Source organism: Corvus cornix, chromosome 15, assembly GCF_000738735.6.
Source record: "Corvus cornix cornix isolate S_Up_H32 chromosome 15, ASM73873v5, whole genome shotgun sequence".
Lineage (NCBI taxonomy): Eukaryota > Metazoa > Chordata > Aves > Passeriformes > Corvidae > Corvus > Corvus cornix.
In genome coordinates this window covers 7,468,628-7,486,426 of record NC_046345.1, presented here as the reverse complement: position 1 = coordinate 7,486,426, position 17,799 = coordinate 7,468,628, and the positions used below count along the sequence as shown (strand labels likewise).

General features: G+C 42.3%; 1 protein-coding gene across 10 annotated transcripts in view; it reads right to left on the bottom strand.

Annotated features, from left to right (window-relative positions):
- Window positions 1–17,799, bottom strand: part of ARVCF (ARVCF delta catenin family member) — a 258,893-nt gene that overhangs the window by 153,609 nt on the left and 87,485 nt on the right. For 7 of the 10 annotated variants that reach the window (XM_039560820.1, XM_039560821.1, XM_010398190.3 and 4 more), the window contains exons 2-4: window positions 17,317–17,383; window positions 5,708–5,809; window positions 1,064–1,309 (exon numbers count right to left, since the gene is read on the bottom strand). In XM_039560820.1, coding sequence (XP_039416754.1) covers window positions 1,064–1,279 — 216 coding nt within the window. In that variant the 5' untranslated portion in view covers window positions 1,280–1,309; window positions 5,708–5,809; window positions 17,317–17,383. The remainder of the gene's footprint in view (window positions 1–1,063; window positions 1,310–5,707; window positions 5,810–17,316; window positions 17,384–17,799) is intronic. The other 3 variants (XM_010398193.3, XM_010398198.3, XM_010398199.3) reach the window with 3 other exon arrangements.

The window sequence follows — 17,799 nt, the reverse complement described above, 5'->3', positions numbered from 1 at the left end:
ACAAAGTCATTCAGAAAAAGTGAACTTGTCCTTTTCCTATAAAAAATATGTAAGCACATCCCCCCTCTCCCAGCCCAGATGCTCATCACAGGAGAACCACCTACAGCTCCTACCAGACATGGTCAGACTTTTAGCCTAACCAGTGCAAGCTGCTCCTTTCACATGAAATCCCAAATTCAAGCATCTACATGTACAAAAACATGGCAGCTGTTAATAGAAAAGCAGTGCTAACATAATATAAGATAAAGTCTGCCTGAATACAGCTCAACGCAAGTATAATTGTAAAACAGTCTGGTATAACTGGGAAACAACTTACAGAATCGTCACAGCCCAGTTTCCTTCTGAATTGAACCATGTTTTCTCAGAAAACAGACCTTCACAAATGGTACTATTGCTTCTGCATGACTTACCTTGTGTGTCAGAGGGGTTTGAGAGCTGAAGTAATTTAGAGACGTAAGTAGTTTATCATTGCACATTTAAACAGTTAAAGAATGTATATCAAGCAAAACATTGTTTGGAAATCTACAGCTACCCACAAAGCCAGTTTGCATCATTAAAATAGTCTATCAATTCACTGCACATGAGAAACAAATTATGAAGTCCTCCCTACACAAACAATAAGGCTTTGCAGGAGGGAAATCTCTGCTTTTCATGCTGCTCCCTCTATTCAAAGTCCAGCTATTTCTAATGGAAATTTTGTTTGCTATGGAGATTATGATTCAGCCTTCATTTTCAATCACAAGCACATCACCAGACTTACAGCAAGTGCATAGATTTAGAGGAGGGTGTGAAGATCCCTCTTTAGGGTTTCTACTCAAGTATGCACATACTTTTAGAAGTATCCCATGAGCTAAGAGGAAGAGCAACTTCTAAGCCAAGGCTCTGAAGCTCAAGCTTGCAGATGACTCGATGAAGCGCACAAACTGCACCCCAGCTCTGGGCTATCAGAAGACACGCCACGCAATAATGAAATGCTGACAACACACAGAATGCACTGACTTTCTGGAATGGGACACTGTGCTAGGGGTGGACTCTAGTGACAGTGAAAGGAGCAGGCTGTTACCTGCAGTACGAGCTGCTGCCAGGCGGTTGCCAGCGGCTGACCATTGCCAATGTTGCAAATGCTCATTCGGTCTGTGGGCTGATTGGCACGCTCGAGTTGCAAGGAGACATTGCGCCGCTCTTCCTCAAGTGCGCGGGTGAGCCGCTCGAAACGAGCTTCTTGCTCTTTAACAGATGCTAAAATGCTGGCAGCAGACCTGATATCATAGTCATCCATGACTGCTTTCAAATGCTTCCTGCCTGTTAACTGACCAGGGCAAATGGAAAGGGTTAGGTAAAGGGTGGGGAGGGCACAGGTCAGAGGTTAAAGATAAAAATGCACATCGTTAGTCACCCTGCTAAAATACTGATCATTCTAAGAAGCAAACTGCAGTGCTCTCTGAAAAGCACCCATCTTTCCATCCATTGATCTGATTTTAAATTAAAAGTAATTAATCTAAGTCTTCCATGTTCAAAAAAGAAAAAAATATATGCTCACCTTTGAGAGAATTTGTATTTAATTCCTTTCATCTTTTTGCTAAAACTGCTCTGACAAGGGTTTTCATCCCTCTTGCAGAGCTAATTTCACTGTGCAAATAATAACGTACTTAAAAGAAATATATAAAGAAGATATGGCTTTAGAGGGAACGAGGAACATTCTCTCTACAGATACCTGGAATTTTTGTCTTCAACAGCATAAGTGAGAAGTTTAACATTTTTAAGGACAGAAACTTCATGGTTTCAGAAAACAGTTCTGTCCATTTTTCCACACCCCCCCCCCCAAACTTAATAGACAGTAGCTGAAAACAGTTTTCATTTTTAATAATGCAGCACACTGTAACATGGAAAACACTTTCAAATGCAGAGTGTGCAATTGCAGTTGAAATGCTTGATGATTTCAGCCAATGAAACACTCCTTCATGCAGCTGTTTGCTAATAATGCAAATGAAAAAAGCAAACACCTTCCATGGAAAACACAGAGGACTGCTTGTCTTTCAATGCAGAAAAAGGAACTCAGAAACCATCTAGATGGGTTAGAACTTCTGCCTTATGTCTTCTCTAGCAGGAACATGAAACAACCCATTTAAAACCCTATCTCCACCTGTTCGGTGCATGCAGTAAAACTCACCACTGACTCCACAGATCTGTGACCTGAACATCATTCAAAACATTTTACTATGAGTATGAAATCAGCAGTATAATATAAGCATAAATGATGGCCTCAACAGAATCCTTCATTAAACAAGTAACCCCTTTACTACCAAACTACTTAAAGCATCTCTGAGATGAGCAGAGGCAGAATTGTCTCAAGCTCCTGTAATTCAAGAACAGTTCATGTTCTGTGATGAGAGTTAAGTCCTGAGAAACTGTCCTTTGATTTGCTGCCAAAGATTCTTTGTTTTCAATCTATCAACAAGGATGAGCACAGATAGTTCCTTGCTTCCTGACGCTTAGCGATTCATCGTTCTGTGCCTTTTGATGATGCACACTCTTGACTGATGCATTTTCCATGACTGTTACATTTATCAGGTCTCTCTCCTGTGCAGATTCTTTGGTAGCTCATAATAACATGGTCATAATGTTGTTATGCTCCCAAAGAGGAGTATTAGTAGTGACTAAGCTGCATGTTTTTACACAGTTTGTTGGAAACTCCTAAGTAGGCTCAAAGTCTCCTTTCTTTTGTCAAACATGGTTGAAATCACCCAACAGGCCTAAAAGACACTGGAGCAGAAGTGACAGACCCAAACCCAATGACATACACCCTGATTTCATGGGGAATAACCTGCCAGTAGCTCTGTGTTCATTGTTAATCCTTAGAGAGTTGCTGTTGAAAGGGATCAGGGTAATATAAAATCATGTTGGGAACAGTGTAAGGATTACCATGTATTAATCTCATAATGTTTACTTATAACCATGACTTGAGGCTTTCATGTTTGCAGACCAGTAAGCAGAAATGACTTTTCTCATTTATGCATCGATTTAACTTCTATTGAAATTCTGAAAGAAAACCAAAAACCACCAAAGGGTTTTCCAGATGTCACAGACTAGTCAAATACAGACCAAGCTGCCAACTTCTGAGACCTTCCAATAGATTATTAAAAGTCTATAAAACCTTCAGAGAGGTTACCAATTTGGTTTCTGCAAAGGAGACTCACAACCCTCTAAAAGGATAATATGATTCATGGGAAGTCACAGGAAGACTCACCTGCTCCATCTCAGCATGATTTAGCCCTGGCACAGCTAGACACGAGCACAGCCAGACTTTCTGGACCTCAGCTGGCTCATGCACAGCCAAGTTCCATGTTTCTGCTTTTGTGCTTCCCTGCTTTTGCACAGATGGAGACAGCTCTGTTTGTTGTCTCTACTCCCAGGAGCGCAGGCATGCTCACAGACTCTTTGCAGTGTGAAAGAAGTAGGACTTCACAGACCCGGGCACAAGTCAGATTTTGGAAGAAGCATACTGGGGAGTGGGAGTGGCAATTCTAACTATACATTCCTAAAGACAACCCCTGGGTTACTGATCATCACTGTCCTCATGCTAGGGCAGATAACAGCCTGGCTGCCACAGATCCAAATACACCTCATGAGGGGATGTTCCAGGCCCAAGAAAAGAGTCTGGATCACTCAGAGATTGATGAATGGAGACAGGCTCCTTCGACGTGCTGCAGAGCAGGAATTCAGGTCTCCTCAGTCACCCCCACAAGGGCCCAGCTTTCAGGAACTTCACTGTCTGCAGCTAGAACTGCTCTTTCTCACATGCAACCATGATATCACACAAAAGTCATCTTTTGGGGGTCCCACAGGCTGGATATTTCTGGGGACTGATTTCAGAAGGTGAATCCAGTGGGGATGTAGAAAGAAGATAACAAGATGTTATCTACAATAAGTAAATTTAAAACAAACAGGTTTCTTGTAGAACATATAATGCAAGATTCTGTTCTAAGGAAAAGCCTTATCAAGAGTGCATGAAAAATCAAGAAGCCCCTCTTCAGAAGCAGTTACAGCTTCAATAATAAAAATCAAGTTGATGACTGAGCTGGTATATAACTTTCAAGTCACATTTTGAGAATGTGACAAAGACCCCATTCAGAAAATCCTTAATGAGATATAAGCCCTTTGGTGCCACACATGAGAAAACCTAGAAAATTTGGATTCTATAAATGGTACAAATCTCTAGAGAGATCTCCCTGAAGAAAGTATAGTGTTAATCTCCTTATAACCATAAATATTGTGCTTCTTTTCTCTATGCAAAGAAAAACACAGGCAGAAAATAAACTGTATAAATTTTCAGATGTACAATTAGTGACCATAAAAATCCTAATTGCTATGCAGAAACAGCAGTAGAACCAATAACTGCCTTTTAAGAACTGTTGGACAAAGACAGACTTCTGCATTTCAAATGTTTTATTAGCAGATAAATACTTGCTTGCTGTTGATTGCACCCCTAATTATTTACCCAGGGTTTCAACAATTTACATTATCAGCAGTCTAGACTGGAGGAGAAAAAAAAAGTACTGACTCATGAGTTAGTTACTCAGGCTGCCACTTGCAATTTGCTACCATTTGTAAATAAATTAAAGTGCATTGAAAAGGGTATCAATAAATGAAAATATTAGACCCAGAGCAGCCAGGTAAAAATTATTCCTTAGGCTGCACTTCTAAACACAGAAACCAGTTGCCTACAGAGTATCAAAGGCTATGCTGACAGCAGCAAATCTCTCTCTCCTGCCTACGTGACTCTACGTACATTAGTGTTGCACTAGAATTAGAGCAAAGTAAGAGGATGTGTTTATTCTGACTGTCCATGTGAAAAACAGAAAAATGCATCAAAAGGCCCCTTCTGAGTCAATACAACCTGAGTGCTCACCGAGGATGAAAATCACCCCAGTGCAAAGAGCCAAAACAGGGGTCCCGCTCACTACTAATACCCCAGCTCATGCCCAAGTCTGAGGCTCTTGGAAACACTGCCAAGACTCCAAGGGCCACTTGGTGCTCCACAAAAAACATGAGTCAACTCTGCATGTTAATTTTGCTATTATAGGATGTAGCTGATAGTCAAGAGTTTTTAAAGAGCTCTTCAGATTAAGAGGGGTCATGTTCTGTGAGATTTGGGCACCTAAATGCTAACAGTCATGAAGAACCTCAAATCCCCTGCACTTCAAAGTACTGTGTGTTCCTCAGATCAGGCCCGTGAGTGAGCTGTGTTTGGAGAGTGCAGTGTCCACCCACCACCTACAGAACACAGCAGGGGCTTCTCTCAGCATCAGAGGCTCTCAGGGATTTCTCATGTCCAACAGTCTGGACGCTCAGTTCAGAGCTGCCCCACTACTGCTCTGTCCAAGACCCCTCCAAGTCTACTCAGTCCTGCTCGCACGAGGTGTTTCTATGAGCATCAAGAAGCTCATTCATACTGCAGCTCAGCAGCTGTAGGAGCAAACACGAAGGCCTGTGAGTGTGCATGGAAACAGCAGCTTTGTGCTTCTCCAGGGAAGAAAACCAGCAGAATAAAAGCAAAAATGGGGCTTAAACAATCTATGGAACTGAAGCATAACACATGCCAATGACATTTTCAGCCTCAAGTGCCACAAGAGATGAGTAGCATAACATGACTGTTGCCCCCCATGCGACACCAGAAAACATGCAGAGAAAATTGAGCAATACACACCTAGTGAGGTACTGAAGTCTGATGGTTAGAGCTGCTGGGACATCACCCACTAAGACTAGAACAGGACAGACAAAGCAGGAGAGCAGCCTCAAGAAGAACCAGCTACAAGAGAGAGGAAAGAGAGACAGAGTTAGTTAATAAGGTATTACCTCTTCTGTATATAGTCAGCTCCCATGTTCTTCTCACTGTGTTGTAGAAATTATTTATTACACTGTTTTCCTCCAAACTTGTAGTAAAAGAATGTCATGGTTTGACACTGGCCCAATGCCAGGCACCCACAAGAGCTGCTCACTCACCCTCCCCTGCCACAACTGAGCAGAGGAGGGAGAAGGAAAAAAAAAAATTAAGGAACACTTAATGAGTGAGACAAGGACCGGGAGAAACACTCCAAGGGCGAAACAGGTTCAACTTAAGTTGCAAAGTGAATTTATCACTAACAGAATCAAAGGAGGATAATGAGAAGTAAAGTAAACCCTTAGTACACCTTTCACTCCCCAGCCCTCCCCTCCATCTTCTTGACAGCGCAGGGAGACAGGGCATGGGGGTTTGGTCAGTCCATCACCGATATTTCCTTCCGCTGCTCCGGGAGAGGAGTCTTCCCCTGTGAGGCCGTGGGGTCCCTCCCATGGGAGACAGTTCTCCCTGAACTTCCCTGGCGTGGGTCCACTCTCAGGAGCAGCAGCCACACCGCCCCTGCTGCAGCGTGAGCCCCTCCCACAGGCACACAGCCCTCCCAAAACTGCTGCACCGGGGCTCTCTCTTTCCACAGGGTGCAGCGCTCCAAGGACAGGCTGCTCCAGCCTGGGAGCAAGGGCCCTCTCTCTCCACCGCGCCTTCCAGTGGATCACAGCTTCCTCCAGGCACCCACCCACTCCGGCACAGGCACCTCCCTCACGGACTGTGGGTGGATCTCTGCATCCCCCTGGACCCATGGGCTGCAGGGGCACAGCTGCTTCACCATGGTCATCAGCACGGCCTGCAGAGGAATCTCGGCTCCAGCACCTGGAGCACCTCCTCCCCCTCCTTCTTCACTGACATTGGTGTCTCCATGTTGTTTTCCCTCACATGTTCTCACCTCCTCCTCTTCTCTGACTAGAATCCAAAATCTTGTGACTTTGTTTTGATTTTCTTCTTAAATATGTCATCACAGAGGTGTTACCAACCTCTCTCATTGGCCCAGTTTTGGCCAGCAGCATGCCCATTTCAGAGCCATCAGCCACTGGCTCTGCTGGACATGGTGGGAAGCTTCCAGCAGCTTCCTCACAGGAGCCATCTTTGTGGCACCCCTGCTACCCAAAACCAGGCCGTTCCAAACCAATACAAAGAAATAATATTCAGAGAAGCCAATCCTGAGACTCCTAGGGAATGAAACCCCACCCTGATTAATCTGATTTGTTATCAGTGATCAATACTTGCATGTTCCTGTGAGATTTACTGTTAATGTCCTAAATCAGGGAAAACTCTAGACTGGAAGGAATGTCTTGTAGATGATGGAATGTTGCAAAGCTGGATATTATAGCCAGGCAATTTAAAACACAAAAAGCTAACATGATGCCCTCAGAAATGAGAACTGTTATTTAGGCACACAACTTTAGGCCTCAGCCAGATGTACAAGCCCCAAACGGCTCAAGATCATTTCACAGATCCGTGTTAGAGAGCAGACATTGATTTTGAAAAGATGCACACAGCACAATAGCTTGTTCTCCCTGGCTGCATACGTACCTATCTGATCCTGTATGAAACCGAAGCAAAAGAAGCTTTTGGGATATCAGGTCATCCGTGTAGCTCAGTAAATCCCTGATTTATTTTGTCTTAAAACATTTATCACTGAAACTTCTCTGGGTCAGTGCGGCAGCTACCAACTTAGTCCCTGTTTTTGCTGAAGAATGTACAGAACAGAACCCATTTGGCATAGGCATGGTTCTGTGAGGCAGCACTGCCAGTCTTAAGCTACTACCACATCAAAAATGCTGCAACCACATGGCACAAAATGCAGAGGCAGTACAAACTCACATTGCTGGTTCAAATGTTTTAGAACATTTTCAGAGAGGAATGTTGCCCTGGCAGATTTTATGCTTGACCAGGTACTGTCTGCCTTCCTGAAGCCAGCATAAACACAATTTCTTGTGTTTCAGCCAAATTACCAGAAATACGATCCTTTCTTTGCATGGATCCAACCTCAAAGGGCACGGAACCATCATGCCAGAAAACTCATTTTTTCTTAAACTAACAGAAGTAAATTCTATGCTCAAAACTTATATATATATATAACAAAACTGTGCAAAGATATGCCCAAAGATGAAAGTCAGGAGGCAGAGTGAGAGACAGACTAATTCTCAAGTAAATGACCAGAGGGAATAAATTAAACATAACTGAGTTTCTACAGATAAAAGAGTAACACTCTGGAATTATATATATATATATATATATATATATATTAAATAACATGTAACACATTCCAAATAAACTGCTTCTCAGACCTTATGCTGAAATCTATCTTGAGCCTGGGTCCTCTTGCTGCTGTGGTTGACTGAGTTCTAATTTGACCCTTACGTGACAACCTCCATCAATGAATAGCAATGAGGAATTCACAAAGAAAGCTATTTCAATATAGTTCTCTGGTAGGCACAGACAGACACACTGTGCTGCTGTCAAAAGAAACAACAAAAAAGCTGGTCAGGGTTTTTTTTGTTCCTTTGGACAGAGGCAGTCTGTGAAACAAGGTTTAAGCTAGGGAATGAACGAGGGCAGAGGAAATGGTAACAGGAGAACTCCTTGAGAAGGAACTTTGCATCTCAAGGACATTGCAATAAATGCTGCAGTAGACCACTTCCATTACTGCAGGAAAAAAAAGGTCAATGCGCAATATTTGAGCTTTTACATTAGTAGGAAATTTCATCTGATCATCCAGCAGGAAACATTCTGTATAAATAAATAAATAAATTCTGCAAATAAATTGATAAACTATGAACTGGGTTTAGCAACATCAAAAAAAGCATCCAAACATATGCTTGTAAAGGCAGTACGGTTCCACCACTTAACTCACTACAGAACTGGCTCTGGTCAGTAGCACTACAGCATCTCCAATCTTACCAAAATGATTCCCAGTCCATTTAAAAAGAAATAATTTAATTAACCTTTTAGTTAAAAGCACTGAAATCATATTGTAGTACCTCAGAAAAGATACAGTTCTCAGCAAAAAAAGAATACAGAACTTTCTTATATCCAATGCAAACTCTCTAAATATATTAATCAATGCATATTTAAATGACACCAGCCTTCTTTCTACAGCTTCCCTTTGATAAAGATTCCTCACTTCAGTGTTGGGGCCCTCCTGCCCTGCCATGTGGTCCTGGGAGAGGGGCCCTGGGTGGGAGGCACGGGGTTTCCCTGGCCCTGCTCAGCCTCGTTCCCATTGGTTGGTTTGTGTTCCCCTGCCCCAGCAAGGACCCTCGGGTCCCGGGATTGCAGCAGTTCCTTGGGAGAGCCCCGGCCATGCGGCTGGAGAAATAAACATCTCTGAAACATCTAGCAAGAATCAGTTCATATGTATTTCTTTTCCACAGGCCTTGTTGTCTGATATGCGTGTTGCAGTATCCACACGGTAACAAATGGTGGGCAATGCGAGCAGAACGATCCCCGATCCCTAAGTACAGCGACTGATTTGTGAGTAAACTCTGGATTTCTCTTCTTGTTTTGTTTTGCTGTTCCATCTCTAAACGATGGAGGAACTGTGGAAAGACTCTTGGCTCTCAGAGCTGCATATGGACATTTATCTTAAACTTGAAAAGATTCTTGAACAACGATTTGTAAATTTTAGCTTAATTCAAGCTCAAAAGTAACTGAAACATTTCCTTTCATGGTTGTTTAAGAACTTTTTCTATGTTTATTAGGATTTGATTCTTACCAAAGACTTTTGGAAGACCGTTTGGACACAGTTAATTTTTGAGTCAAAATATATGCCGATGGAAGAATATTTTTATGAATATTATTTAATTACCGAGACTGCTGAGCAATGTCAGCTGTGTCCTGGCGAAGGGAAGCGTGCCTCAGGGACCGTGCGGCCTCGGCCACATGGACTGAGCGCTCTGCGAGCAGCAGCGAGGCAGTTCCCGCGTGCAGGCGGAGCGACGGGAGCTGCAGTGCCAGCAGCGGAGCGAGGCGCGGCGGGAGCGGGGTCACCCCGGCGGTGCCCGCCCGGCCCCGCGCAGCGCGTGGTGGAGCGAGCCCCATGAACGCCCGGCCGAGAGGGGCGGCGCGCGGGCGGCGGCTGGCGGCGATGGCGGTGGAACGGAGCCGCGCCCAGCCGAGACACGCGCTGGAGCAGGGCGCGGGGGAGTCATCGCTCGGGGGCCCGGCCAAGACATGGGCATGGCCCCAGGCAGCGGCAGCGCAGCTGAGAGCAGAGGCAGTGGCACGTGGGGAGCTGAGCGGCACGGCCCGGCCCGGCACAGCCCAGCCCACGCGGCCCCGAATGCAACCCCGGGAAGAGCACGCAGGCACGAGCAGCCCCGACGGCCCCCGCAGCACTGACAGCCCTGGCAATTCCAACACGGGAGCGAACGAAAGCGAAAGACGAAAGCAAAAATGCAGCGAGACAGAAAACAGCAACCACTCGAAAAAAGGAAAAAATCACCGTAGCTAAGGTTTTAGGAATAGTAAAATGGTATAATATTAAACAAAATTATGGTTTTATAACAAGATGTGACAACCAAGAAGACATATTTGTTCATAGAGCTGCTATTAAAAAGAATAACCCTGAAAAATGCATCCCAAGCTTGGGAGATAGAGAGGTGGTGGAGTTCAAAATTGTGCAAGGTAGAGAAGGGTTACAAGCATTGCAGGTCACTGGGCCTGATGGTGCTCCTGTAAAAGGCAGTATATATGCTAAAAATCGTAGTCATGTTAGACAGTATCTCCATTATAAGCCCACCCTACAGTCTCCCTTTCCTAATCCCACCTTTCCTTTTTATCCTATATCCTATTACCCCCAGTGTCTTCCCAATCCGTTTTTTCACCCATGGTTTCCCTCACAAAACCATGCCTTTACCAATTGTTTCCCCAAAAATCCCTTTCCAATGCCAAGTGGGGGATGAAGAGGGGGAGGGAAGAAATTAACTATTGTTGTTTAGAGTTCCAACATGTACAAATGGAAGAAACCCTCTCCTGCCTCAGTTTCCCCACAAAGCATGCTCGGAGAGTCCTGTCTCCCTTCTGTCAGCCTTAAGATGTTCCAGAGAATCTGTTTGGACATTTAAAGACTCAGGAGGGTGGCTTGTTTTGTTTTGAAGCTGTTCTTGTTATCTTTATCCAGTTGTTTTCAATGTTAAGTTTTACATCTCCTTTTGTTAAAAATAAACGGGTGAAATGTCGGGGTCCCTCCCCCCGCCATGGAGCCCTGGGAGAGGGGCCCTGAGGGGACAGACATGGGGTTTCGCTGCCCCTGGTCATTGTTGTGGTTGTTTTGTGTTGTTTTGTGTTCCCCTGCGCGGCCAAGGACCCTCGGTCCCGGGATTGAGCAGTTCCTCGGCAGAGCCCCGGCCGTGCGGCTGGGAAATTAAACATCTCTGAAACATCTAGCAAGAATCTGTCCATAGATATTGTTTTCCACAGGCCTCGTTGTTTGATATGCGTGTTGCAGTTTCCACACTGTAACACTTCAGCACTTTGCTACTAGAGTTTTTCACGTTTCTCTTCCAAAATTTCATAGAGTGTTTTCAGAGCTTGCTGATACAGTGTGTCTACATAGCTTTAATTATACTGTAGCTCTCTTTCCCCAGTAAGGTAAATTTCAACTGCTATACTGTACTTCCAAATGGAAAGGAAAATAAATTATGGAAATACAGAACATCTTCCTCAGAACTGCATATATATAATAGCATAAATTATTCAGTTTAATGCTCTAAAGTTCAAACTGAAATATTTTTATGAGGACAATTTTTAAAGTAAATGCTTTAGCCTATGGCTACTTTTACCCAAGGTAAAAAAAAAGCCATTTCTTCCTAAAATTTGTCATTTATAGACCAGAATAGCAAAGACAACTTTCTGAAGAAGAGCTCTTGCTCTCTGGGACCCAAGGACTTGTCCACACTAAGTAAGCTGAACTCTTCCATTAGAGCACTCATTATGCCACACTTCCTTCAGAGATCAGTGTTTGTGTTAATTAAGGATAAAACAGCACAGCAAAATTGCAGCATATTACTTCACACCTACTAAGTGTCCACACTAAGGTTTAATGGGGTATGTGATAGTCTATAAATTCACACTGTGCACTGTAAATTCTCTACGTAAACAAACTCCCCAAATATTTCCAAACAAGTGTCTAGGTGGAATAGTTTTTGTAAAAATCTTGTAAATACCAAAAGACTGAACAAGACAGAGATGGTTTCTCATGGAAAAAATCAGAATATTTTGATTATTTCAGCAATTCTATTTGTTTAACACTATACCTTATAACAATCAGACCCATGTTTACATACCACCAGAAACTTTTATATTTCCCTTTACAGTTTTTGTTTTTCTATAGAAATAAAATGCAACTTGAAAGTCAAAGCTAGAATGAACAAGATCATACTTTGCAATCTCTCTCGGAATATGAATAGTAAATTTGCTGCATCTCAAGCCTCTGACACTTTTTCTTCTGCCTTGGAACTTGCCAAACATGATTGCTACCAGCCTGATTAGTTCATAGGCTGATCACTTTTACACCTCAGAACACATGTCCTTGCATACTAAAGCTGCTGTGTGCCATTGATTTTTCAAAGGTCTCCCCCACTGAAATCAATAAGGAGCTCTGCTTAAAAATGGATTGCACTTTGTGGTCCTTTTCTGACTTGTGGATATCCAGGCTTCCAAGTATTCTCACAGCTGTCTTTAGCAGCAGCTCCATGTCCCCCACTTCCTCTGACCCCAATCTGATCCTAACCCACATCAACAGACCCTTCGGCCACTGATCACAGTGAGCAGAAACAGACAACAGAAAATCCCACCACAACCATTTCACTGGATTCACTGGAATAATGTCTTCCAAGAGGCAAAGGAAAACCCCTCCAACAGCCTATGTGACTGTTAAATAGCATCAGGCCTTCAATTAACCATGGGAGGATGTAACATTTTCAACAGAAATGACTTCCTTACTGTAGAGCCTCCCTTGTGAGCAGAGCCACCCAAAATCAATACATCTGTTCTCAGAACAGGGCTATTTCAATGAGAAAGGGAAAAAGATAAAGATTAAAAGCAGCACAGTTCGTAACTCCGCTTCCTCCCTTCTTTCCCATGAATTTTAAAGCTTGGCTTCATTAATCTACAATCCAATTTGGCCACAAATAAGCCAAACACATAAACACCCTGTTATAACCTCATGCAGTTACTTCCACAGAACACTTACAAGATTTCACTAGACAATATACAAGAATCCTCATTTTTCTTGGCTCTTAGGTAAAAGGGCTTCCATTTTAAGAGAAAGGCTACTGCCAGGAATGTGACTGAAACTGGCTCTGTGTGGGGAACTACAGCTGAGAACAGCCCTCTATTTATGAGCATTAAATCTCTACAAAACGCAGGAACAAGAGTCAGTGGGCCGGCAGCAGTTCCCAAAGCCAGGCCAGTTTGTCATGGGTGAAACAGAGTAACTGAAATATTACAGCAAGGCTGGAAAATCCTGTAGAAGCTCATAATAACTCTTTCATAAAAGATACTATTGTGCTATCAACAAGCAGATAATAACAAAATGGCAAGCAACAAAGCTGAGGTCAGCTTTGCAGTCAGGCACCCCAACAGTTTCACCCATTCCAAACACTCCCGGAAGGCATCAGGCAGCGTGTTTAGGCAGCATATTCAAACTAAGAGCCATTAGGTAGAAAACTGTCCTTTCACTACACATTTGGAGTGGAAAAAATCCAACTGTGACCCCACAGAACAGTGAGTGTTTAAGCTCAGCAACAGATGTGTCAAATGACTTATCCCAACCATGACGAGTTAATTGATGCTATAAATAGCACTCTGCAGACAGAAAAAAAAAAAAAACCACTTAATTCTAGTATCCAAAGAACACAGTCTAGCTCTGCTTATCAGTAAAACTATTTTCCTTTAAAGAAGTGGGCTTGGATGTTTTACATGTAGATTAGCACAGAGAGATAATTTGATTTCAGGATATTGAGAGATTTCCTTCCTTGTATGTTTCAGAAGAACAGGGCTGCATGCAGCTAAATGAGATCCATAGATTACAGTAGAAGAAAGGCCAATAAAACTGCACAGCTACATTCCGGGGTAATAACAAATGCTTTTTAATTCTAGGGCTCCAGTCTCGGGGTTTATGAGGGCATTTCCAATTACTACTTCTAAGACTAATGCAAGTAAGTGCATAAAATAGAAACAGATTTTTTAACCCATCTGAATCAAATACTTAGTATCTCCCACAGCATTTTATACCAATAAATGAACTGGTATTGCTAAGAAGAAAATTCACAGGTCTGAAGTGTTGTCTGAAGTGTTCAGAGCAAGCCCCTTCCCTGTGGTTTTCACCTGCTTTCAGGAGAAAACAAAACCAAAACCCTTCAGCTGTTTTCCAGAACATGGGTCTTGTTTACCTCTCACAGCCACATGTAGGGGATTGTGCGGCTGCTCCATTGCTCCACCAGAGAACTGAAAACATCAGTATAAACAGGAAAGAACATCATGTCAATGTTCGTGTATAATTCTCGAAGCTACTAAATCAAATTAATTTCATTAGCTGCATACCAACCAATCTTACTGCATTACTCTCCCATATTTCAACCTCCCTCATTAAAAACAATCAGATTTCCACCTTCTGTTATTTAAACCAGGAACAGTATCAATGAAGAGATTAAAGCAACACAAAGACAGAAGAAACAGAGTAAGGCCCACTGGCTTTAATTCTCTCCAGTAACATTTAGAATGACATCTCTGTCATTCTAAATCCAGGATTTTTTTCACCAAGCTACGTTTGGAAGCCTGAGGCACTAAGTAAATCTACTCTGTCTAGATCTAAACTATTGATCTGCTTTCTGCAATGGCATGTGCAGAGCACACCCTTCACTGTTTCAGCATCTGTAAATTTAAAATGCAATCCAAGTTCATTTTACCCTTGTAAGTTTAGGATGCAATCCAAGTTTGTGCTGATTAACACCACAGCTTTTTAGTATTACAAGGCAAACATGCATTTGAGAACTAATAAATAATTTCTGAGCAAAATAAAAGTATTTAACTCATCTGCTGTCTTGAATAATCATTCAGTTCATGCATAAACATAAAGACAGGAAAAACAGACACATTTTAATGAAAGTCTTGGAGCAAGTCATCGTTCCGTATGATAGATCTATGCATGTAACATCTCTCAACAGAATAATCTTTGTTACGCACTGCAAAAAGATGCTGCTCCAGAGGTGGTGCCTGGTTGAGGGGCAGAAGCATTGCCACAAGAACTGCCAGTTCAACTCTCCTGTTTCCAGGTGCAAGGTGTTGCTGAATTTTCAAGGCAGAAATCCTTATCCCTGAGAAGCATTTCCTATTCTATTAGCCAAGCATACTGGGTTCTGTGGGGTTAAATTGACAGCCAAAGTAGCCCTCAGAGAATAGTATTCAGGACGTGCCTGGTTCATATCCCTGGGCAAATCAGGATGCCATAGTAACCCCATTGATTAGTCCAGACTCAAGCGTTCCTTACTCATTTAGGTCTTCCCTTGCACACAGCAGAAATGCGGTGCTGTGCTTACACTGCCAAGTGTTACAGCCATACACTGATCAAAACTTGTTTCTACTACGTCACTGCAAGTATCAATTTTCATGACTAAGATTCACATCTTTATTACAAGAGCTTTTTATTCACTGGTTTGTGGTTCTATCAGAATTTAAATATTTGGGCTGCCAGCAAAGCACAGGGATGTGGTGTCCAGGCTGCTCCACAGGTGGTGAGAGCCTGGCACAGGTCACCACAACCTTGGGCTGGCAACTCACCAACACCATACTGGACCTCTCTGGATCCCCCCTTCTCCCCATCCCTCCTTCCCTGCATGGGAAATCTCTTCTGAATCTGACCTTCTCATAAACCTCCATTTCAACTGGACAACTACCACATTTAAATGACGTGTTCTGTGCTGAGGTTGACCATGACCTGAAAATCAGCAGGAATTGGGGAAAATATTGGATTTAGGGGGTCAGTATCAATTGTCTTTTGGACAAATCATTTCCTTCCAGATAGCTATAGTTAGACTCTGATCTCACCCATTCCAAGCCTATCCTACATTTTTATCTTTGACTAAATCTTAATGCTTTTTGTAGTTTATATCCCCCATCAAGAATATTTCCTATTTCCAAGAACAAACTTATCACTAGTGCTTAATTACAGTTATTTGGAAGCAGAAGTATTTCTTCCAAATCACTGAAGATCTGCTCCAAGAAACAACTTTCTATTCAAACATCCCTTTTTAATAACCATCCTGCTGATAACTGCTGAGTGGGAAAAATAACAATTTTGCTTTAACTTTCTAACCACTTCAAATGTTTAAAGCAAATTCTCTCTATTACATTAAAATTAAAATCCTGCACTGTATAAATAGGAATACCTTTCAGCTGTAATAAACACTTCTAACTCATTTCATTAAGACTGTGAAAGTAACAGAGGTAAGTCCGAAACAATTCAGACAGTAAATACAACGTAAACTCTGCTGAGAATCTTTCCTGCAAACTGCTTTGAAACTTTAAATGGGCTATTTATTTTCAATAAAACGTTTTGGTTTGACATATATAAAAGGAAATATGTTTAATCTAAAAACAATCAAATGAAAATGGAAAGAACTTTATAAAAATCAGTAACATGATATGTGTTATTCAGAGGATTATTTTCAAGGAGTGCTTGGCTAAAACTATAATCCACCTACACGGAGAGAAATAAAGCAGTACACAGAAGGGAGCAATATTTCAGGAAAATAAACAAGAGTACTTTAATATTTAATCCCACTATTCACTCTCAAGTTCCCAGATTTGAAACAGATACACCAACGTATTGAGGTGAATTCAGAGCAGCTGAAAATATTTATGGTCATCCTCGAAGTGACGAGAGAATTGACCTTTTGATTCCAGAAAGGCTAAGATACAGCTGGTAGGGAGAGTATGGAGAGAGGAAGAGACATCCTAAGAGTCTGACCCTTACTGCCTGTAGCAAGAAGTCCCACAGTTGAGAGACATGCCCTGCTCTGTCAGGGTTAGAATGAAGCTAAACAAGTATTTCCATGGTAATAGGAAAAGGGAGACATGGATCAGAGATGGCACAAAAGAGAAAACTGCCATCCCTGTTTCCCTCAACTGCACTTGCATTTTACCCCTGCCCCTGCCTTGGCTCTGGACACAACGATGGCAGAGAGTCTTGTCCTAGTTCCAGTTGTAAGAGCTATCATAGGTATTCCCTTCTTTCTGCTCCTCAAGCATTCTACCACTATGTTAAACAAATTGTAGTTGGTCCTCAATAGCATGCAAACGAAGGAATTTCTGAGAGGTGTAAAGACAATTTAATAAAAGGACAATGATTTAAGAACACACATAATGAAACAGTAACAAGACACTCAAGAGACTCAGCTGCAGAAACACAGTACCTTTTATAATGTTTCTTTCTTGTAGCAGCTTTTAAGATGGAAATTCTCCCTTGGTTCGATAATAACTCTGTAAGAGAAACAAAGAAAATAACAAGGATCTTTATTCCATCTGGGGAAAGTAGGAAGAGGGGATTATTTTTAAATAACTGATAGCATTTATATAATACTGTGGAAGTCTATTAGTTGTATCTCTCCTTGGTTCCCCTTCCTGAGTCATGCTGGTTTACAAAAAAGCATTAGCTCTGGAATCTATTCCACCATCATCTGAAATCCCAAGAAAATCCCACAGAACTGGAGTATTGAAAGTGAACTCCATCAAAAGATCCTCTTGATTTCTGTCCCAGTGCCACTCATATGTGCATATATCACACATTCCTGAACTTAAAATTAAGCCAATATATATTTAATTCCCCATTAATTCCTAGATTTAAAAGCAAAAAATGTTTCCCTCATAAGCAAACACCACAGCATTTTCAGTCACCC